The sequence below is a fragment of the Topomyia yanbarensis genome, chromosome 3 (genome assembly GCF_030247195.1).
Source record: "Topomyia yanbarensis strain Yona2022 chromosome 3, ASM3024719v1, whole genome shotgun sequence".
In the NCBI taxonomy this organism is placed as follows: domain Eukaryota; kingdom Metazoa; phylum Arthropoda; class Insecta; order Diptera; family Culicidae; genus Topomyia; species Topomyia yanbarensis.
Window position 1 is genome coordinate 221,355,622 of NC_080672.1, and position 23,634 is coordinate 221,379,255.

Sequence of the window (23,634 nt, forward strand, 5' to 3'; positions counted from 1 at the left end):
CCGGCACAGCTGATGGATTTTCAGCTTCTGATGAAATCGGCAGTGAACAAAATTTGGAAACTCGCCCATGGTCGGATGATGACAGTTCGTCAGCAGTATGAAATTGCAAACAAGACCCGGTAGAGGGTTTTTGGAAAGTTAAAGTGTTGGACAGGTGCTTACCTTGTCCCAACAATTTGTGGGCGCTAATTGTTTTAGATTTCAGGTACTGCTGGCTGGAACAGGTGAGTAGTGACGAATCGATGCTGATGAGGGAGTGTGATGCTATGATGCTGATGTTTACATCGAAGAGGTAGGTGTTGAAAATCATGCTGTGGTGGGTGGTGATTGGTTTTCTGCTGCTGTTGAGATTGGCAGCAGTCAAATTTTGGATACCGGTCGAGTATATCGGCCGTTGGGTGTTTGAAGAGTGACGACACGCGTTGCTCCGTCGTCACCGGGGTGAAGCTCGATGATTCTTCCAGTCGGCCAGCTCATCGGCGGGGAATTTTCGTCTTTGATGACTGCCAACTGGTCCTGTTTTATGTGCACAGGAGGGTCGCACCATTTCGTACGGGATTGTAGCGTGGACAGGTATTCCAAATTCCATCGTTTCCACAACTGCTGATACAGTTTTTGTGTCTGCTGCCACTGGCGAAGGCGGTTGAAGGGAATCTCGGTGACATCGATGTCCGGGACAGCCTTCAAAGCGGCTCCAGTGAGGAAATGGCCTGGAGTTAGCGCTTCTAAGTCGGTCGATTCGTCAGACAGTGGCACGAGAGGACGAGAGTTGAGACATCATTCGATTTGCGCTAGCAGGGTTTCCATCGAGTCGTAGGGTAGAGTGTGCGTCCTAAGTACTCGAACGAAATGCTTTTGAGCGGATGCTACTGCGGCCTCCCATAGGCCACCAAAATGTGATGCTCGTGGGGGGTTGAAATGCCAACAGATTCCATTGTCGGCGCAGTCGCGGGCGATTGTTTGCTGATGAACCTTGCTTCGCAATATTTGACGCAGTTCGTTGGCTGCTCCTACGAAGTTGCGTCCGTTGTCGCTGTATATTTCGGCGCACAATCCGCGACGAGAGACGAATCTGCGAAGCGCTTCAATAAATTTGGCAGTGCTCAGGTCACCCACCAATTCAAGGTGCACAGCTTTCGTTGCAAAGCACACGAAAACTGCAACGTAGGCCTTGATAGGTGCAGCTCTTCGATGGGGTGGTTTTAAAGAAATCGGTCCCCAATAGTCGACACCAGTCGATGAGAATGATCGAGTTGCGGTGATTCGAGCTGCGGGTAGTTCAACCATGAATTGCTCGAGCAGCTTGGGGCGAGCTCGAACGCAAATCACACATTTGTGAACTGTGCGTTTGGCCAGACTTCTGCCCTCGGTGATCCAGTACCGTAATCGAAGTAGGTTAAGTAGAAGTTGGGGGGCTGCGTGCAGATGCTTCTCGTGGTAGTAGCGAACGAGTATGATGGAGAAATGATGCGAAGCGGGAAGAAGAATCTGGTGTTTACTGCGTACTGCTGATTGGCCTTCCCCAGTCTGACGCCAATGCGAATCAGCTGATCTGAGTCGATAAAGGGATGAAACCAACGGATACGAGATTTCGGGGATACTGGTTGCGCATGTTGGAGGGCCTTGTACTCGTTGCTGAAGCTTTGCTGTTGGATGAACCTGATGATCGTCGCTTCTGCGTCCTTCTGCTCGTCAACTGTGAGATGTGCTGATTCCGCTCGTGCTGTAGAAGTTTTTCGACAATTCTGAAGAAATCGTCGACAGTAAGCAGCTACTCGGACCATATGCTGGAAGTCGGAGAATTGTTCCACGAATTCGTCGACGAATGATGGTTCGGTGTTAGCTGGAACTACTGCTGTCGGTGCCTTTCGTGTTTCTACGAAAACTTCGGAATGCTGAATGTTGTAGTGTTGTTGTATGGGCCAGTCGCTTTGGTCGTTCAGAAGCCATTGTGACCCTTGCCACCAGAGATCACATTGGAGAAAGGTTTCTGTCGGTATCCCTCTGGAAATGTGGTCTGCTGGGTTTTGCTGGCCTGCTACGTGATTCCAATAGCAGTTTTGCGTGGCGGTCTGAATCTTGGAGACTCGATTGGCCACGAACGTTGTCCAGGTCGACGGAGAAGAATTTAGCCAACTCAGCACGATGGTCGAGTCGACCCAAAAGAACGTTTTTGGAGCGATTTGAAGCGATGACGTCACCTTCTCGTAGAGTTCAGCAGACAGAAGGGTACCGCAGAGCTCGAGTCGTGGAATGCTTTGCTTTTTCAGGGGTGCTACCTTCGATTTTGCGGTCAGCAGACAGATTTTAACTGCTCTAGAGGCGTCTGTAGAGCGGACGTAGACACACGAGCCGTATGCGTGTTCCGAAGCGTCGGAGAAGAAATGCAGCTGGACTGATACGGGATTAGAAAGAAGAATACAACGGTCGATGCGCAAATCGTTCAACCGATGGAGTTGCGATTGGTACTCGTGCCAGCGTTCCTTGATGGCAGATGGTAATTCGTTGTCCCAGCTCCAAATCTTGCCGTCGTCGTCCTTCAAGGTCCAAAGAGTCTGCATGAATATTTTCGCGGTTGTTACGACAGGTCCGACAAGTCCAAGCGGATCAAACAAACGAGCGATGTACGATAGTGCGATGCGTTTCGTTAGTGGTGCGTCTATCGTCGATGTCGGAAGCTGAATCGGTGGACGGTTCCCAGTGCAGTCCAAGCGTTTTTATGCACGGATCTCGGTCTAGGTCGACCGACCCTTGTACAGCACGATTTTCTGCTGGGACATCCTCCAGTACTGCTTCTTCATTGGATGCCCATTTGTGGAGTTCGAAACCGCCCTTGAGTACCAGCGCGTCGAGCTGCTTGTGTAAAGCGGTTGTTTCTGCTATGTTGCGTCCACCAGAAAACAGATCGTCGACGTAGAAATCCTTGCGTAGAACTTCAACTGCTGCGGGGTACTCGTCGCGTTCGTCGTCGGCTAGTTTCTGGAGAACTCTCGTTGCAAGGTACGGTGCGCTGGCTGTGCCGTATGTTACAGTCTTTAGTTCAAAGGTTTCCATCGAGGTGTGGGGGGAAACTCGCCAAACAATTCGCTGCAGTGGGGTGTCCTGCTCGTCTACCAGGACTTAGCGGTACATCTGCTTGATGTCGGCGATCAGCATGACTGGGTGTGTTCGGGCTCGCATTATAATTGATCGCAGGTCGCGTCAAAAACTACCCTCAGTTTGGTCGTCGTGCTATCTTCGCGCACTACAGCGTGATGCGGAAGATGGTAGCATGGAGTCGGAGGATTTTCGTAGTCCGTTAAGCGCTGCATGTGCCCTAGCGCGTGATATTCCTCGACAAAGACTCGATACTGTTGATGCAGGTTGGGATTGCGAACTAGACGACCTTCTAGCTGGTGAAAACGACATAGAGCGGTACGACGGTTGTCGACGAGGCTAGACAACACATCCTGCTTCAGTGGCAGTCGAACTATGTATCGACCTTCGATGTTGCGGGTTACCGTGCGACGGAAGTGTTCCTCGCAGGTAGCTTCTTCGACGGAATAGCACGAAGAGGTGTTGTCTTCCTCGATGGACCAAAACCATTCCATTAGACGGTGCACGTCGTTGACGGTGGCGACATTTGCGACGATTGGAGCAATCGGTTGACCATGAGAAGACCTTCCCGACACTACCTAGCCAAGAACGGAGTTCACGAGTACCGGAAGGTTATCGCCAAGCGGAATTCGACCAGAGACCTTGAACAAGTCGAAGAAAATTTCTGCTCCCAAGATGAGATCGATTGGGTTGGTGCTGCAGAATGACGGATCAGCTAGCTGTATACTCGGCGGAATCTCCCAGGCCGAAGTATCAACAGAAATCGACGGCAGATCGAAGGTAATTTTGGGAAGAACTAGAAATTCCAAGCTAGTCGAATACCTTCCTGTGCGAGAGCGAATTGTGGTTGACAATTTATGCCTAGCATGCGTCGACGCTTGACCGATGCCAGCTATCGGAAGATGGACCTTCTTCCGTTGCGCTTTGATTCGCTGGGAGAATGATTCGGTAACGAAACAGCATTCGCTACCGGAATCTAGCAACGCACGTGCTGTGTGCTCGCTTCCACTGTCGTCGACAACGATGACTACAGCAGTAGCAAGTAGAATTGCCTTCCGTCCTTGACTAACGGAAGCGAAGCTGGCAGGCTCGATGGTGGCTGACACAGATGCAGTGGGTTGATTGGTGGTAGATGCAGCAGGCGTAGACCTTTCATCTGTGTAGTTGGTTGTCTTCTGACCTGAGCTGGTTGGTTGTTGACTGGAAAGCTGAGTATGATGCTTGCCCCGACACTTGCGGCAGGTACTCGTTGACGAACAGTCCTTCGCTTGATGATCCTTCCGCAAGCAGTTCCGACAGAGATGATTGCGACGAACTTCCTTCTCCTTATCCTCCGAGCTCATCTTGGAAAACGTCGCGCATTGGTAGAGTGGATGATGGTTGTTGCAGACGATGCACTTCCTTGCGTTGAACTGTGCTGCATTGTTACTTGCGACTGGTCGTTGAGAGGGCTTCTTTACTTGGCCGGCAATGGGGACATCTACCGCAGTACTCTGAATGTTCTGCAGCACGGTGACCCTACGTTGGATGAATGCGGTCAGGTCCTTGAACGAGATGGCATCCTTCGTCGTTGTAAATTCCCCCCAATCCCTTCTCGTCGTCGGGTCAAGGCGAATACTCAGCATCCGAATTAGCAAAATGTCCCAGAACTGGACCTTTTCCCCTAACTGTTGTAGCACCTTTACGTTAGCCTCAAATTTCTCCACCAGCGAATGTAATTCCGAAGCAGACTCTCTTTTGAGCGAAGGGAACTCAAATAACGCATCAACGTATGACTGTTTCAGTCGCGCAGGGTTTTGAAAATGCTCGACAAGTAGATTCCATGCAACCACATAATTGTTTGCGCTGAGTGGAATGGTTTGTATCAGCTTCAACGCCTCGCCCGACAGTGACGAACACAAATAATAGAACTTTTGAATATTGGAAAGTTCTACCGACGAGTGGACCAGCGAAACAAACAAATCATGAAAGTTCAACCAGCCATCTAGATTCCCACTAAAGAATGGAAGTTTTACGTCGGGCAAACGCACCTGCGATGACGACGGAGGGCTACGATTGGTTGAGGGAGAACTCGATACGCAAAGTGAATTATTTTTATTCTTAGCGAGCAGAAATCCTTTGGAACGGTAGTATGCCGACTCATACTCCGTGCGCTGCTTCAGCTGTTCGTCCAAATTCGCCTCGTCGAGCGACTCCAGTTCCGCCTGAACCGAATTGAGGTCCGCCCAGAGCTTGATGATGCTCTCCAGGCGCACAGGTACTTCGTTCGCACAGCAGTCGTCGTCGTCGTCGTAGTTATCGACAAACTGCTTGATCGCGTTGAATGACGACAGCAGGCTCCTTTGTCGCAGCTTCAATCCCTTGATGCGACGATCGGTGGACATCGTGATGGCGAAATGAATCTGCAAAGCAAAGACCGCGTAGCCCAAACGGGGAGAGTAAAGGTTTTTGGAATCCTAATTACCTGTGAAAGGCAATAGGGGAATGCCTTGTAATTTAAATTAACTTCAGCCTCCTTCCGTCACTGTACCTAGTGGGTAAACTGTGCAGCAGCCGGCCAGAGCAGCTTACAAACCAAATTCCGCAAACTGTCGATCCTCGAACGGCAACGAAGATGCCTTTTATTTGCAGCAGATGAACCAATACAGCAAACGGGTCTGTAAAACAGAAGACCGCGCAGCTCAAACGATAAAAGTACGAGTATTGAAACCCTAATTACCTGATAAAGGCAATTAGAATGCCTTGTATTTGTAGAATAGCAGCAGCTTTCTTCAGTAGCAGCAGATCAATTGTCCTCTTGTGGCGTCCTTTATACAACAAAGGCAGCAAGAACGACGAACTGGCTGCGATGGCGATCAGCAAGCGTCGAGAATGGCGGATGGAACGGCGTCCAGCGAGTGTCACGATGGCGGACAAGCGGAGTTCGACGCTTATCCGGCTCGATAGGTCGATAGGCACAGGAAACTACGTAAGAGCGAGGACGACTTACAGGTGCTTTTCCGATTCAGCGTCGTGGGACGGTGGCAGGATAGTCCAATTATTTCTTCTCTTTTCAGGTGTGTATGAACTTCGGACCAACAATGATGACCGGCGCAGCTACTGAGGTAAGTAATGCACTATGCACTCACTAACACACGTTTATTGCTTAATTTTTAACTAAATGCTATTATTTCACTACTATTATTATTAAAATTCAGCTAATTTTAATTGTTTAATTTATCGTTGTGAATCCGCGCACTCGCCGTATACTATACTCGCTGCGATGTTGTTGCCGGTTTGACGTTTTCCGAACAGCTGATGACTAAGAGGCGCGACCACGGACGGCGCCCCTTTTTATATGCCTTCACCGGGAGCCAGTTGCAGATGATGGCTACCACGGTTTTGGGCATCGATGAAACTCGATGAACGATGGAGCCATTCGTGATCCGCATGCGCCGCTGATATATAGGTGGCACGCTTTTACAAATTTTCTTTGTGCACGAACATTAAAAATGGGTGAAAACTCCTTAAGAATTTTTTCAAGCAAGTTAACCTGCTAACTAAGGATCGTAGCGGAACCTGCAAATTATCGGCCTGCATCGGAGTCCGTGCTGGAAACGGAACATTTCGGCAATGCTCCGAAAACAACGGCTGTTTTGACTACTGAGTATGTTGCAAATATGCACTAGTTCGGCATTTTCAGAAGAGCCAAAAGATCCAGCCATCAAAAATATATCCAGTTGGCGGTTTTATTTTGTTAAGGAGTTTTGGAATAGGATCTCTATCTAGATTCCTATACTTTTGTAAGGAGACAATAATGTGAAATGAGTGTCATTTAATGTTTTTTAAAATTCAGAAACAATTCTATTGACAGTATTTTTAATTCTGGCACGATTTTCATAAATGGGTATTTTTTACGCATTTTGTTGTAACAATTCTGCGAAAAATAATGGGTAAACTATACCCAGGTTGACGTACAAGGTCTGTACTCATTTATGGGTACAAACTCTTTACCGATTTAATGGGTTATTCCACTTTTATTGAAAATGCGTAGTTTTCTACGCATTGATGGGTACTTTATTTTATCAGTATGCGCTACATAGCCGCATCCCAGTAAAGTTCAGCCGGAAATGAACTGGAATTCTGGCTGGTTCCAGTTCGCATTCCGGCTCCAGTGACACAACCGATTCTAACTAGAATCGGTTGTGTCACTGGAGCCGGAATACGAACTGGAACCAGCCAGAATTCCAGTTCATTTCCGGCTGAGCTTAACTGGGATAGAACCCAGCAACGGAAAGTCTTCCGGAACTCGAAAAACTCAAGTCATTTATTGCGTAATGCAGCATCCTTCGGGCACCAAAAAAAACTTATTTTAGCTATTAGAGCGTAATTACAAGGCCGATTCGCACAGAATTTTCCAATGCCCTTTATTTCTTATTTTTTAAATAAAAGTTATGATAATAGGGTAACCAACCTAATTTGGACCCCTACATATATTGGACCCTGTTATTGTATTTGCCTCCTACACTGCCAAGTTTCTCTGCATTTGTTTGGTTTGATGCAGCAATTACATTCCTTGGGTTGTCTATTAAGTTTCAATATCATTAGTTCATCTCTAATTGTTTAAAATTAAACAGAATCTAATTTTCAAAAATATCACCGAAAACGTTCACGTTTCAACGATAGCCAAGAGTAACCGGTGGAAATGATACATTTTCAAATTGAATTTCTCGATTAAATTTGTTTGTCTGATTTGGTATTATGCATGTTACGTGTTTGAAAAGGTTTCTTCGCAATGTTTTATCTAAAAAATCTTAAATAAATGGTGTCCACAATGTCTTAAAAAATTGATATCAACTTATTTTGGACACCCCTCGATTTTCTTTCTTGGCAGCTATTTGTGCATCGAGTTAGAATAATCAAAAAGTGAAAAATTTCGTAACGGTAGGTCGCCTGCTCTTCTTGGTCAAATTATTTAAAAATGTTCAAACCAATGGATGTCGAAAATCAAACGATTGAGGAACATTTCATTGAAGACCATAATATGACCAAAGAAGAGACTTATGAAATCCATGTTGAAGAACATTTGGAGCTCAAATTTGTTGAATTCGACGAGCTATATGTTGACAAATCTAAGAGACATCACAGATAAATAATGATAATAAGAGTGTGCTTGCTGAATTCCTAGAATCGCGTGAAACACTCACACTAACAGGAACATCACGATTCAAGCGACGTAGTCCTGCTGTTTTAACATTGCGCCGAACAGTTGAAGGCGAATACTGAAGAAAAACGCTTTTAATCCACCTAACAGTGTGATGAGACATTTCTTATAACTCTTATCACTCTCTTCGGATATTATATCGTTTGAGAACATTTAAAACTTGATGCTTCGCGATGTTTTTGATAACATATACTACATGAGATAGTGGCAGGACTCAGAAAATCGCTCAAATCAGCATAGGACAACAGCAGTGCTAGAAATCTCAAACCAAATAAATGGGAAAGCGAAAAAATGGCCCATAAAATAGACATACAAACGAATTATTGCTAATGCTCTGTTAATAAAATATCTAAATTCCTCAATCAATGCATTGTGGTGGGAAAACTGAATTTTCCTAAAGGGGTTATGTATATTGTACTGAGCCAAAAAAATCGAACTTTTTTTTTTGAATCGATCTGAAGTTTATAATTTACTCAAATTTCCAGCGCGACTGAGAACTAAGAAATCAACGCTTTTTCATGAAAAAGCGATACTGGCAGTGACACCATTCAAAGAAAATCAACAGTGAATATTTCCAGGTTTTATTTCCTATTTAAGAACTATTGTGTTTTTTACATCCTAGATTGCATGATTCAGTGATCGAAGCCCAAAACTTCATGAAGTATTTGAAATTATTAAATTAAAATTTGTGTTTGCTATTGAAATTGACAAAATTATAGTATATATGACACGCCCAGACTAAAAATGAAAGTCAAAAAATAGGTAGAGAGAAACGATAAACAAAAAGTTGCACCGAAAAAAGTAACTGAGAAATCTCCGACGAAAAATGACAAGTAATTTCTTCCGAGGAAAAATGAAACTCAAAAATGTTTGGACAAAAACGATAAACAAAAAGTTGTGCCGGAAATTGTTATTGAGAAAGGTTCGAAGAAAACTGTCGATCAGATTCTCCCGAGGAAAAATGTGACTCAAAAAAATTCGAAGAAAATTGATAGTAAAAAGGTTGCCCGGAAAATAATGGCTGAGAAAGTTCTGAACAACAATGTCGATCAAAGTTTCCCGAAATAAAATGAAACTCAAAAAAATTGAGGAAAAATGTCAATCAGTTTTTAGCGAATAAAAATGAAACTAAAACACGGAGAAAATTTTTCTTCGGAATTAAGTAGGACGCCGAAGACGCGAAAAAGTACAAATTACTTTTTGGGCGTTTTTTCGCAGTTATGACGTTATGAACGATATTCTATGTACTTTTGAATAAAAAAATCAACGATCACCGGCTTTTTGGACCCTTTTTCCAGGTATTTTAAGATTATTTAGAACCTCTGAAATTATTAAATTAAAATATGTTTTTGCTATTGAAATTGACAAAATGATAGTATCGTCCCTTTGGCGATTGTTTACTTTTTCGGTCCCACCTATCAGCATTGAAGTATCGCCCTTACGTTTTTTACAATAACTACCGTTTTACACCACCGATTTCGTCCGGGTTTTTTCAATAGCGATCATTGTTACTATTTACAGCTAATAATCCTAAAAAATACGAAAAAACAGTTTCGCCTCTAAACTGCTAGCAAAAAAAGTATCGCTCTGTTTGTTTGCATGGAGCGCGGAGGGCGAAACTTTAAATAAACAAACAAAAATACAGTTTCGCCCGTTGTATTTTTTGCTGTAGTTTAAGAAAGCAATGTCGTAGAATCCAAATTTTTAGGTAAATTTGTTGCGTTTCAAAGCCCTCATTCGCATGTATGAAAAAAGCCTTATGTTTACATTTGTAAGTATCGCCTTTTTCACAAAAAAATCGTTGAAATGAAATCGCAGCTTCTGATATCACGCTATCTCTGAAGTGCATGCGCGCATAGTTTCAAATTTTACTTCGACATCGACTTTTTCTAAAGGTGACTTCCCAGTAGTATCCTTTGAATTATCTAATCCTAATGCCAAAGAACAAATAAAAACCTCTCGAAAACGAACCGTTTGGGAAAATCATCACCATTACTGGAATATTTTCACGAATCTTTTCGATAACCTTCCGTCACTTGCGATAATGCACTGGGTGCACAGTGCTCTGAAAATCTAGCGAAATCGTCTTAGGGTACCAGCGGGTCTAATTCAGAGCCATCTGCGCGGCGAGTTAAATCTGTAAAGAATACTAAAAATTAATTTCTATTCCATAATTTTCAGTTCAGCAATTCGAGAGATCGTGCTCACCGTAAGCCATGAAAAATAGACTACGTTGTGAAGCGATGGTCACTATTTATTAAAAAATCACGGTTAAATAAAAAATTAAACTATTAAAAAATTTCAAATAGTTTATAATTTTCACAAACTTATTAGGAAAAATAAGGAATTTTAATAAGCTTTCGTAATATTGTGTAGGAAAAAAGCTGAAAATTTCAGTATTTTCTCTATCTGCAACATATAAACCCTTAAGTATACCAATTAATTGGTATACGAATTGGAATAGGTTCGCCAAATTTTGGAAGAAGTCTATAAAATAACCCCTTGAAAGCTACCTAAAAATTGTTGTAGTTCGATGCAATAAAAAATCCTCAAAAATAAAATGTACCTATTAATGTGAAACACAGTGAATAATACATACAATAAAGACCCATTGTTATCAGTCTCATGGCGTATTTTAGGCTGACAAAATGGGGACATTGACTAAAGCGGGCAATTTTTTTCTTTATAATAAACTGAAGCTGTTAAAATATTCTTCCCGTCCCTTGATGTAGTCTGATAACTATTTCTGATTATGATGAACTTTCCATTTTTGCATATTTCCATCTTCATGATAAGGAAAACATGCTCAAGAAAGGATTTACTCAAATTCAGTCTTGTTCGTCTGCTAGAGCCCATCAAACATATGTTCATATTTGGCTGATAAAATCGGGGTTTCAATGTATTATAATAGATATTCAGCATTCGAAGAACATTTCTTGTAAACGAGTGTAGAACGACTTTGTTTCTACTTACTTGAAGTCAGCGGCGTAGCCAGAAATTCGGTTTGGTGGGGGTTTGGTGAAAATCGATCATACTGTCCAAACGGCATAATTCCGAAACCGTAATTTTTGAAGTTTTAAAATTATGCAGGATTAATTTTTCAGAAAATAGTAAGAGTTCGTGTCTTTAGCGAATTTTATGAGACTTTATTGTAGTCATGAATATTAACCTGAGAAAATTCACCATAAATACTTCTTGGACGATATACCGGGAACGATAAAATCGGGGTTTCAATGTATTATAATAGATATTCAGCATTCGAAGAACATTTCTTGTAAACGAGTGTAGAACGACTTTATTTCTACTTACTTGAAGTCAGCGGCGTAGCCAGAAATTCGGTTTGGTAGGGGTTTGGTGAAAATCGATCATACTGTCCAAACGGCATAATTCCGAAACCGTTATTTTTAAAGTTTTAAAATTATGCAGGATTAATTTTTCAGAAAATAGTAAGAGTTCGTGTCTTTAGCGAATTTTATGAGACTTTATTGTAGTCATGAATATTAACCTGAGAAAATTCACCATAAATACTTCTTGGACGATATACCGTCAACATTACTTTATCAAATGATGCGCTGTTTAACGTTTGTAAAACTCATTGAAGATACTAAACCTGCGAAATTGGCGGTTTCAAAATATTGTTATCTTGACCTTAAATTACTGTTTTTGAACATTTGACTTATACATATAATTGGTCATACAACAAAAATCAAATGGTCATCAAAATCTATCAGAACCTGCTAGAGTCGAATGGAAATCGTCATTTTTCACAAATTTCTCTCTACATTCGGAAAGTGTTATCCTCGTTATTAATCATATTACGTTTTCGTCTCAACTCGACGCATTCCCAAAATAAAAACCTGTTTTAATCCACCTAGTGGTGCAATTGTGCTTTTCTCATTTGTCCAGACTACGATTCCATGGCTGGTTATGTTCAATACAATGGCGGAAATGAATATTACATGTTCAGTACGATTTGCACATACATACAATGGATCGACAGCCACGATCTTGTGATACTGAAACATCGCTTGAAACCAGCGGCGGATCATGGAGAAAGATCCGGGAGGTCCGGGTCCTGCCGAAAATTTTCAACTTGTTAAGAAATTTTAAACTAGTTTTAATTTTGAAGTAGCAACCCCTCACTGCATACTCCCACCGGACCGGTATGATTGTCGATTTTTAGAGTGATTGCATAACCTTTCTATATGAGAAAGGCAAAAATGTACCAAAGTCGAAAGAAGTCAATTTTTGTCAAACATCTCAAATACAAATTTTGAAAATTTTTCATTTCAGTTTATATGGGAATTTGCTGTGTGATTGCACTCTTCAACTCGTAACTCCGGAACCGGAAGTCCAATCATTAAAAAATTCAATAGCAGCCGATGGGAAGGTTGTACCTTTCATTTGAGACTAACTTTGTGCAAATCGGTCCAGCCATCTCTGAGAAACAGAGGTCAAATTTTTTCCACATACACACATACACAAACAGACATTTTCCGATCTCGACGAACTCAGTCGATTGGCATATGACACTCGGATCTCCGAGTCGGGATTAGATTGACAAATTTTAGAGTGAATGAGAAAGGCAAAAACATTTTTAGCAAATGTTGAAAGTTATGCATTTTTTGGTGAGCAGTTCTATGTTTCATAGACATTAAATCAATTTTAACTTCGCTTCCTATTAAATAAAGACCCCTATTACAGTGCATCTCTACAAAAGCGAGCTCAATTTCAAGAGAAATCTGAGGATTATGATTGATTACAGAACTCTGGAATTTTCCATTGGAATCTTTTCAGGCAGAAATTTGATATTGATGCTATTAGACAACTGTGAATTCAAGACCAATAGATCAGTTACATATCAGGACCCCATTCCGACAATTTATCAAAAGTCCTCATGATGTTTACAACAACAGGTTATCAATCTACGGATCAGATAATTGTTATTATAATATTGAATTAAATCAGTCAGCATCAATAAATTTTCAACTTCAATCCAATATTTTTTTGGGTGTGGTGGGGGGGGGTGGGGGGTTTTGTATGGTGTTAAACCCCAAAACCTTCTCTTGGCTACGCCGTTGTTTGGAGTTATTTATTTTGCTTTTCATTTTCCGATATGTTTCAAATCTATCCGATGGTTATAAGTTGCACTCAGAAGGTTCGCACAAATGAACATTTTTGCATTGATAAGTTATCAAGTTCCTTCCAGACAACTTGGAAGTGTTCGGTGATTATTTCTAGCGGTTGTAGATAGTAAAATGAAATACAAAATTCGTTTTATAGAAATAATGTTTAGCTTACTTAAATGTATTATTACTATATTGAACAATAAATAGGCGTCAAAGAGTAATCAACAAACAACAAGCCATAACTGTTAAAGTATTCAAAATAGATATTTAAAGTCTTTAGTAAAGTTATTCGCAAAAGTAAGAGCTACAAATTTGCTGAAGACATCATTTCGATATAATCACTTCCAAGAAAATTTGTGAAAATATCTCACTCATAGGGGGATTAATCAGCAAAAGCACAATACCAAAAGAAAGGGCATATTACCTCCATTAAATTCTCCGAAGATACTATTGACCTAAAATAAGCCGTTTTGGCGTTAATAATAGATTGCATGTTTTTGGTCATATTTCTGGCAATGGGAAATGATAAAAATCTTTCGTCCGCATTTAATGTTAAATATCTCTTTTGATAATAGTCCGATTTCAACAATCTATAGCTTGTTCGAAAGGTATTCGTTAAAGCTGTCTAAAAACATATAAACTGTTAATCCATATTGTCAATTTCGGCAGAAAATTTAAAAAAACTGCAAAAAACGCCATTTTGCGCATTCAAACATTCATATCTTGGAAACTAAACATCAGAATCAAAAACAAATTAATAGCGTTCATACTGTTTTTTAGTTCTTTCATTTAAAATTGGTTTGGATAAGATCGGTTCAGCCATCGCCGAGAAACACGAATGAGAATTTGTCCGTTACACACACACACACACACACAGACATTGTCCCAAATCGTCGAGCTGAGTCGAATGGTATATAAGACTCGACCCTCCGGGCCTCGGAAAAAATCTTGAAAGTTTGAGCGAATTCTATACATTTCTTTTATAAGAAATGTAAAAAGATTATTGAACATACACATTATAAATTATAGGGTATTATTTAACGTTCATAGAAGACCAGAAGTTTGAAAACGCCTTTATTGTATAACAAGTATGATCCTGAAATGTGTTGTTTTTGCGTATGAAATTTCATACGCTAGGTCATAATGGGGCAAACTGAATCAGAGCATTAAGGCGAAAGGTTACAGGATCGGCTGCGGCGCTTTCTCGAATTTTTAAAACTTTTACGTAAAAGATATCAACAATCCCTCTCGTGTAAAGTTGCGCAAGGAATTAAGCTATTTTTTGGTATAACTAAAATTTTAAAATTTTGATGATTACTCACGGCTAGCATTTTCTAGTTCGAACCAAAATATCTCCGATATTTTATTCAAAAGTACCCCATATTATTGCATAGGATTGTAGATTGCTTTGTGTAGAATTTTTCGTTCGCTTACATTATACAGCTACGATGCTTCGTTTACGAGTTATTCATATTTTAGTAAAGTTGATGAAATACTCATATTTGCAGCCGCATTTTTACCAAATGCCGTATGTCCATTCTAACTTCAGTGAAAATGAATACAAAGCGCACGCGCATGCAAGATGTCGGTTTTGTGCCAGACCGGACTAAGCGATATTACATTGATACAGAGAAAAACGTGTACAAAGATTGAATCTTTGCATTCTTTACGGTATTATCCGCAACGGATTCATTTCATAATTCATGCTAATGATAATATTTTTCAAATCTGGCGCAAATGAAATGTAGCTGAAGAAGAAATTTTTGATTCAATCCTATCATATTCTCTTCTTTTGAGATTTTGCTACTTAGTCCGATCTGACTTTACACCGATCATATAGCACAATGGTGAAACAGGTAAGAAATCACAAATGTCGGTTAGCCGCATGCTACCGCATGGTTGCAGCCACGTGTTTCTCCATTGATGATTTCTATAGTCTGACTGTTGGTTTGAATATTTCATTCTTTCCGATATGTTATTATAGTTATTAAACTGCCTGTGCGTTCAATAATAAGGGATGCCGTTGAGGTGGAGCTTCCATACTGCATTGTCAGTAGCTTTTCGCAAGTTCTTGAGAGGTGAAAATTTGGTTACCCTCCCACTAATGAAGAATAAAAAGACGATAAACTGCTTGCCGGGGAAATAAACGCACAATTCAAATGTTTATATTTACCAGGCTGCTGATGTCAGCTTGTGAGAATTATAGGTGATTTTCCGTAAATGTTTGGGAGCAAAATTCTTCATTCTATGTTTGAATGAAGAACTTTTCTCCCAAACCTTTACACAAAATCACATTTTGGAGAGCATACTTCAGCATAGTATGCATATGTATCATTAGTCGATCGTTCGATCTAGTAAAAGCTTCTACTAAATCGAGAGAGATTTTGAAAATGGCTGTAGTTATTAAATGTCCGTGTTTGTTTTTGCAGATATACGTTTCCCTACGTTCTTATTGCTGGCTTGAACCTTTCGAATAGAAATTCGTTCAGTTTACTCTTCATATAAAATAATGAGGGAGTAGTACACATGTCCCGTCTATAACAAAGGTGATAAGCTGGATTGTTGCAAGTACCAGTCAATCACATTGCTGAATGCCACCTACAAAGTGTTCACCGCTGCCCATAGAGAAAAATGGGGAATTCAGAGCAGGTTTTACTGGGGCATGCATCACAACAAACGAAATATTTTCGATTCGACTAGTCTTTCAAAAATGTTGCAATTACAACGTGCCACCTGTTTATAGATTTCAAAGCCGCATATGATACAATCGATTGAGATCACCTATGGGATCTAATACACGAATATGGGTTTCTAGCTAAACCGACATATTTGATCAAATCGACTATGGATCGAGTGATGTGTTACGTCCGAGTATCGGGGACACTATCAAATTCTTTTGCGACTCAGGAAGGACTATCTAATGTTTAATATTTTCGGGAAAAAATGCGGTAAAAAATGGTAATAAATATGTACACGAGAACAAGAGGTTCGAAGGAAGAAACATTACACCTTATGCTCATATGCTCGGTTCTAAACCAAGAGGCGTGATATAGGATCATGTCAATCATCATTTCAACACTCTAATAACCAGACCTCGAAAGCGAAATTTCCATCTCGTTACATCTTAGCAGTTTAGAAAATATTGCAAACTACTATTTTTTGGGCTATCTAGACTACTGTTTTACTACTACTGCATTTAGATGCGACCAAAGTTGAATTTTCTACGATTAAAAAATCGGTGCAAGTACTACAAAACACTGAAAATTCCAATTATTTGGAAGAATTTAAATCTATCGTGAATAACCACGAATGATATAACCTTAAATTATTTGTATGTGAGCGAAACATTTCTAGAAGACCGTTGATAGTTTCTCATGTAAGGAACAAAAATATCTTCACAATACAATACAGAAAATTTATCTTCACTGGATTTATTATGAAATTAGTATGTATATGAGTGAGACATTTCTAGACTATTGCTGATAGTTTTAACTCAATGAGCTATTATATCTTCATATAAAGTTCAGAAAATTTTCTTATTTTCAATTCAGATTTATTATTTGGCCGAGTCCCATATACCAGTCGACTGTGTGTGTTTTTTTGTTTTTGTTTTAGAGGACTTACAGAAAAGCCCTGAGGCTGCAGGAAAAAATATATTAAACTGTAACGTCTCAGGGAGCTGGTTTGGGTTGCCACCCGACTCGCCAAAAACCACTACTCTTGCCCAAAACCTGAATCCTCCCCGGCACTACCTTACGGCATTACTTCGGGGAGGGGGTTTTTATGAGCATAACACCCACTCTAATTCCACTACTTAGCAGTTAGTTCCTTCAGTAGGGTTACAACACTACTCCTCGACGGTGGTGTGTTCTTCGCCATCAACACAGACTGACAATTTCTACATGGTAGTCGGAAAGCTAGCAGTGGGTCGAAACTTTATGCTCTTCCCCACACGAAGACAATATGGGCGGCAAACTTACCTAGCCCTTCGGCTCTCTTGTGCCACTATGCACCGAAACTTTCTTCTCGTATCATTCAGCACCACTTACTCGTTCAGCTCCCGACTTGTTCGCAAACTACTCGGTCCAGTCCCCAACGATGGATCTGGCCTACTCCGAAGGAGAATTCCTAGGCGAGACAGGTTCTCCCGATACCGAGCGGTAGATTTCTCCCGATGCCGATGTTCGTTTCCGTGAGTCAATTAGCTCCCCGCTTTGTTCCGATCTACTCGATGTAGCCCCAGCGATGGACCTAGCCTACTCTACGGACCAGCCAGTAGGTGCTAAGGTCCATCCAGCGATTCTGGGTGCAGCGTAGCTTCCGGTTCACTAGCGCCCCAATGATCCATTGCTAGCTATTCGACGCGGTCTGATCCCCGGCTGTGCATCTACCCTACTCACGAGCTATCCGGTAGGGTGTTAAGGTCGGTCCGGCGATTCCGGTTAAGTCTGACGTCCGTATCACTGGCGCCCAGATGACTCGAACTCGGTTCTACGTTGCGTACTACTCAACTGGTCCCCGGCGGGGGACCTAATCTACACCAACGGATAGTTCCCCGGCGGCGGAATTTCTCGCGAATCCCAATTTGTGATTTAGACTTTCTAGCCAAGGGCGTACTTTGTTGGTCCATTCGCCACTTCCTCTGCATCTCGGAGAGTATACTCGTAACCACTCTATTGACAGCGTCCCAGGTATGCTCGTCGTGGCACATCTCTTCAACGATACTGTCAACTATCACACCCTACGAAAACTTCTTCGAACGTAGACCACGTGTTCCTGTGTCTTTGCACGTTTACACACTCCGGGCAAAGGAGTGCCGAAGCATGTCCAAACCGGTGCAAGTACTTCCGGAAGCATCCGTGCCCGTACAAAATTTGCATCAAATGTAAGTTCACATCTCCATGTTTCCTATGCACCCAAGCTGTCACATTTGGGATTAGTCCTCAGCCATAGTGATGCATTTTCGGGATCATGCCGGCGATAACGCATACTACCTCCAACGATATTGTTCTGTAACCACTCGCGACTCGTACGGGCATCAGCTGGAATGTCCGGTTCAGCTTTTCACGATTCCGCTTGGTTTTCAGCGCAGCACCCCAGGCAGGAACCTCATATCGAAGTATCGATGACGAAACAGTAGATAGCATACGTCTCGTCTCGGTAGCCGACATTTGGCATGATTCTCGTCTTCGCCGACTTTTCACAGACGTAGTCGACGTGGTTGTTGAAGCTCAACCGGTCGTCGGTTATCACTCAAAATTCTGCCCTCCAACGTCGATCTGAATCCGCTGAATCGCTTTGACGCTGCTTGTGGTGGGCTATTTACAGCTTGACTCCGTTCATCCAGCTCTCGATCGCGTCTATTGTCTCCGTCACCAACAACTCCACTTCTTCAAATGTCTCACCAATCACCGTTAGCTACATGTCGTCCGCGAAACCCACACAGAAAAAATATTTTGCAATTTTAAGTTTATTATCATAAACATATTTGGAGCATGAATATAAATGTAAAATTAAGTTGCATCACAAATCCACACGACTTGTCGTGCTTTCTTCAACGAATTTTATTATAATTCTACACGTGGATTGAAAATTACAGTTTTTTCAAACGGAAAACCAATGCACTTCAATGTATTTTATACACGCTTATTGCTGTAAAATGAATGTATTACACGAACGAAAGTGTAAAATTGTATGCTTTTTGATGCTCTAATTGAGTGCATTGATTTTAACGTAATTTTCAATCAAAGTTTTGATTCAATTTTTATATGTTTACATTCGTATTGATTTACTTGTCGATTAAATTCCATAATTTTTTTGTGTGCGCGATTTTCACTTTTCTGGTCAGCCGAAGCGTTATGACCCCATCGTATACCCGTTCCAAAGAGTTGGACCAAGAATGGAGCCTTGAGGAACGTACGCTGTGAATGACATTGACTTCTGCCCTTCGCTCGTCTCGCACAGCAGCACTCTGCTCTATAAGTAGCTCTTCAGGATCTAGCATAAATAGTTGGGAACCCTCATTTTGTGCAGCGCTGCAGCAATGGCTGTCCAGTTGGCGCTGTTAAATGCATTCTTAACATCTATCATGACCACAGCCCAGTATCGATACCCTCTTCACTTCTGTTTAGATACCTTCTCAGCACTCTTAAACATTGTCAGAATTGCATCCACACTTCTTGCGCAATCCGAGCTGCCTCTTAGTTAGTCCGCGCGGCTTCGACTGCAGTACCAGCTTCTTTACCTTCCAAATTTCGGGGAACCTCTATTTAAACACATCTGCAGCACCATCCTGAACACGTCCGGATATGCCAGGATCGCAGCTTTCAGCGCCACGTTTGGTGTTCTATCCGGACCGGGGGATTCCTTTGATTTCAGACACTTCGATGCTTTGTCGAGCTCATCGTTACTTACCAATCGTCCGTGTGTGCTCATTCTTCTTCGCCGTACGGTGTTGATGGCCAGATAGTTGGATCGTGCTTCGGGTAAAAGACCCTCGATAATTATATTCAGCTTACTCGGGCATATTTTGGCTGACGTCGTCGAACCCTTCATTTTCGCCATCACGACTAGGTACGCGTCGCCCCAGGGATAAGCGTCTACTTCTCGTCACCGCTCTTTGGGGCAATCTGATTTTTTAAGTCTCTCAGGTTACTCTCCAAACCCCAAGCGTTGAAGTAACCACCAATGACTACCGGCTTCCGACCGATCAACTACTCGGTTAACTGCTCCAGCATTAGGCTGAACTGCTTTACTGTCCACCTTGGAGGAGCGTAATAGCTACACACGAAGACGCCATTGATTTTGGCGATCACGAAGCCCTCATATGAGCGTTCTACCACTTTTTGAATGGGGAATCTGCCCATAACTTTTATCACAGCCGTTCAATCGATATGAGAGTTCCCAAAATCGATTTTCCAGCGCGAGAAGGCCCTCCAGCACTACGAGACTCATCGTATTGGTCGAGTGCATGCAACCCAAGGCAATGCGCAAGCAACGATACTGGATTATCTCCAGTTCGATGAAGTGTATGTTCGAGGGTACTTTTTAAGGTTTTAGACCACCCCCCCCCCCTAAAAGGACGACCGATTGCCTTGCGATGGCTTCAGTCTTCTTGGATATAAAGGGGGCTTTTGACTCAGTTTCTTTCTGAGAAGCTGCACCAGAATGGTCTTTCACCGATTTTAAATAACTTTTTGCTAAACCTGTTGTCTGAAAAGCACATGCATGTCTAAGTTCCCTGTTCTACAATTTTTACGTAAATGACATTGACGATTGTTAATTCATGCACGCTACACTGATAATATAACTTCGTAAATATAATGAAATCGATCATGCAATGCACGAATTCATTCGTTGTTTTCTGCAACGAAGTACCTTCGTGCATTGTAACTAGTAGGTTTCGTTCATTTCATGAAAAAGAATAGCCGCTTGGTGAACGAAGCCTTTCGTAAATTTTACACGTTTAATGTACACTGCACGAATGTAATCGTTGATAACGACACTATTTTTCGTGAATGAAACGAAATGTTTCGTTTATTTTAATAAACGTTTGTGTATAATACGAACGATTTCATTACTCACACGAAATTATTTCGTTCACCTTAGGAAAGTTTTCGTATTCATTATTTTTGCAATCGATATTTTAGGATCGATGTTTGACGACAACGATTTTTTAACTAACTACAAGAATCGATCTGGCAAAATCGATTTTATTTCAACCTGCTTACCTGTATTGAGGACTAGGAAGATGATGGAAATGGACGCTTGATGAACACAAGTTTCAGTAAATTTTACTTATCTAGTGTACATGGCACGAATGAAACGAAATGATTCGTTTGTTTCAATAAATGTTTGCGTATATTACGAACGACTTCGTCGCACGAATTCATTTAGTTTATTTTAGAAAAGTTTTCGTGTTTGTTAGCCTCTTATTGTTTTCAGTCGATCTTTTGGGATCGATGCTTGACAACTTCGATTTTTTTAATTTGAAAAAATCGATGTGGCCAAATCGATTTTACGGTGGTGTGAAGAAATGGCCGCTTGATGAACGAAAGTTTTCGTAAATTTTACTTATTTAGTGTACATTGCACGAATGTTGTCGTTGAAAACGATATTATTTTTCGTGAATGAAACGAAATGTTTTGCTCAATTTAATAAACATTTGTGTATATTACGAACAATCTCGTTGGTGCACGAATTCATTTCGTTCATCTAAGGGAAGTTTTCGTAATCATCTTTCATCGTTCATCTCTCGTCATTCTCGAATAATTAAATTTTGTGAAGAGTAAAGTGCATAACGTTAAAAGTTAATTAAGTAGTTAATTTATCCGGGTAAAATAGTGGCCCTGTAAGTAGAATCTTCATCTAACCGATAGCAGCGCAAGAAACCATACAGCATGGCTGTTAAAGCAATCACCGATGAAGCTCACTTCCAAACCGAACTAGCCGTAGCAGGAGGAAAATTGGTCGTTGTGGATGTACCGAAACGGCTCCGTCACAGGGCATGTCGACCATGCCAATGTTTATTTTCTACCGAGCCAGAACAAAGATTGACAGGATGCAGGGTGCAGACATTAATGGACTTGAAGCCAAAATACAGAAATATTACGTCGCCAGCTTGTAAGAATATGGAGAAGATTACGGTCATGGAATGTTGGACTTGAACACCTTCATCCAGAAGAACCAGTGCGAATGTTTGAACGAATCGAACGACCACCCGATGGTGAATGCGCTCAGTTCCAGCGGTGGTCATCTGGTGTCCGATTGTGACGAACAGTTGATCATTTCGATTACCTTCAATCAGCTGGTTAAAATCAGTGCCATCAAGTTCAAAGAACCGCCCTCTCACGGACCGAAAAAAGGTGAGAATCTTTATCAATCAACTAAGCACCATCGATTTCGATATGGCCGAATCACAAGTTTCGGTGCAGGATCTGGTACTAGGGCAGAAGGATCTTGTATCGGGATCGCCGATACCGTTGCACTTCGTTAAATTTCTGAACGTGCAGAATATGCAGCTGTTCGTGAAGGATAACCATTCTGGTGACGAGACGACCATTATCGATCATTTGGCCTTCATCGGGTCACCGATTGCAACGACTAAGATGGATGACTTCCAGCGAATGGCTGGGAAGAAGGGTGAAAGCCACTAGATTGTTTGAGCCGCCGGGAGAAGGATGGTTAGAAGGCGGTGGATATGGATGATATGACGAATATGTTTGATCGCATATTTAAAAGGTTAAAGATAGTGATGCGCGTTAACTTGTTCTTTTTATAAATTGTTCAATAAAATAATGAGCAGGAAAAATGGCATATTATTTTGCTCCGGCAGAGAAAAACTCAATCTTATTCATACAAAACCAACGAGCAGTTCGCGATGGCTCAGCTGATTCCGTACAGCTCCGGATTCTGGATCAACTGGAAACGAAAGAGGTTCAGGAAATCTTCCTGAAACCGGCGGGCACGGATACGGCTACTAAATAGTCAGACTGAGAGCGTCGTGATGTATTCTACCTCTCTTGAAGCTTTTTCGACGTTGACGGTTTGACGAATAGTACTCGTAAATATTACAAAGATGTTCGTATATAGCAGCGAACAATTCGTTTGCCGAATGAAGCTGTTTCGTAATAAGCTAACGAAAGTCGTTTCGTGGTATTCACGAAAAATTCGTAACAAAAAATAAAAATGTTTCAATAGAACTACGAACGATTCATCATATGTACGAAAAAATTCGTATATTCTATGAAAATTGTCTGTACGAAACAAATTCCTGGCGATTTACGAATATATTCTGTAGGGCAACTTGCAGACGACGCGCAGTGTCGCCTAGCCGGACAAAACTTCTAAATTTTATTTTGGATTTTTCATGATTTAACATTTTCTTTGTTTGTAAAGAGGTTTAATGGAGTTTTCTCAAAATATTAGGTCTTGAAGACGAAAGATAGATTTTTTGCAGAACTTCAAAGGTGAAATAGAATGGAGTTTTCTCAAAATATTAGGTCTTGAAGACGAAAGATAGATTTTTTGCAGAACTTCAAAGGTGAAATAGATGACACAAATTCTGTAAAAAAATGTATTCAAACCTATGCAAAAAACCTGTTTTAATCCACCTAGAGGTGCAATTGTGCCTTTCTCATTTCTACAAACTATGATTTAATAGCTGGCTCGTACAATATAACAAAATGTCTTTCATTCTTATTACAC

General features: G+C 41.3%; 3 protein-coding genes across 3 annotated transcripts; 1 reads left to right on the forward strand and 2 right to left on the reverse strand.

The window, feature by feature from the left end:
- Positions 1-777: 777 nt before the first annotated feature.
- Positions 778-3,054, reverse strand: LOC131687681 (uncharacterized). The gene is made up of 3 exons (XM_058971778.1): positions 2,629-3,054; positions 1,500-2,555; positions 778-1,428 (listed from the first exon to the last, which is right to left on the reverse strand). The coding sequence occupies exons 1-3, from the start codon at positions 3,052-3,054 to the stop codon at positions 778-780; spliced, it is 2,133 nt and encodes a 710-aa protein (XP_058827761.1).
- Positions 3,055-3,674: 620 nt separating this feature from the next.
- LOC131687682 (uncharacterized) lies at positions 3,675-5,480 on the reverse strand. Its single transcript, XM_058971779.1, has one exon. It carries the CDS (start codon positions 5,478-5,480, stop codon positions 3,675-3,677), a length of 1,806 nt encoding a protein of 601 aa, XP_058827762.1.
- Positions 5,481-22,081: 16,601 nt separating this feature from the next.
- On the forward strand, positions 22,082-22,583 carry LOC131687683 (thioredoxin-like protein 1). The gene is made up of 2 exons (XM_058971780.1): positions 22,082-22,292; positions 22,351-22,583. The coding sequence occupies exons 1-2, from the start codon at positions 22,082-22,084 to the stop codon at positions 22,581-22,583; spliced, it is 444 nt and encodes a 147-aa protein (XP_058827763.1).
- The last annotated feature ends 1,051 nt before the right edge of the window (positions 22,584-23,634 follow it).

What these genes read in the sequence shown, in the direction of transcription:
- LOC131687683 (XM_058971780.1), top strand. Translation starts at nt 22,082, where the DNA reads ATGTTGGACTTGAACACCTTCATCCAGAAGAACCAGTGCGAATGTTTG. An exon ending in CTCTCACGGACCGAAAAAAG is followed by an intron (nt 22,293 to 22,350) that starts GTGAGAATCTTT and finishes CCGAATCACAAG; the next exon opens with TTTCGGTGCAGGATCTGGTA.
- LOC131687682 (XM_058971779.1), bottom strand. Translation starts at nt 5,480, where the DNA reads ATGTCCACCGATCGTCGCATCAAGGGATTGAAGCTGCGACAAAGGAGC.
- LOC131687681 (XM_058971778.1), bottom strand. Translation starts at nt 3,054, where the DNA reads ATGGAAACCTTTGAACTAAAGACTGTAACATACGGCACAGCCAGCGCA. An exon ending in ACGAAACGCATCGCACTATC is followed by an intron (nt 2,556 to 2,628) that starts GTACATCGCTCG and finishes ATATTCATGCAG; the next exon opens with ACTCTTTGGACCTTGAAGGA. An exon ending in AGGCCAATCAGCAGTACGCA is followed by an intron (nt 1,429 to 1,499) that starts GTAAACACCAGA and finishes TACCACGAGAAG; the next exon opens with CATCTGCACGCAGCCCCCCA.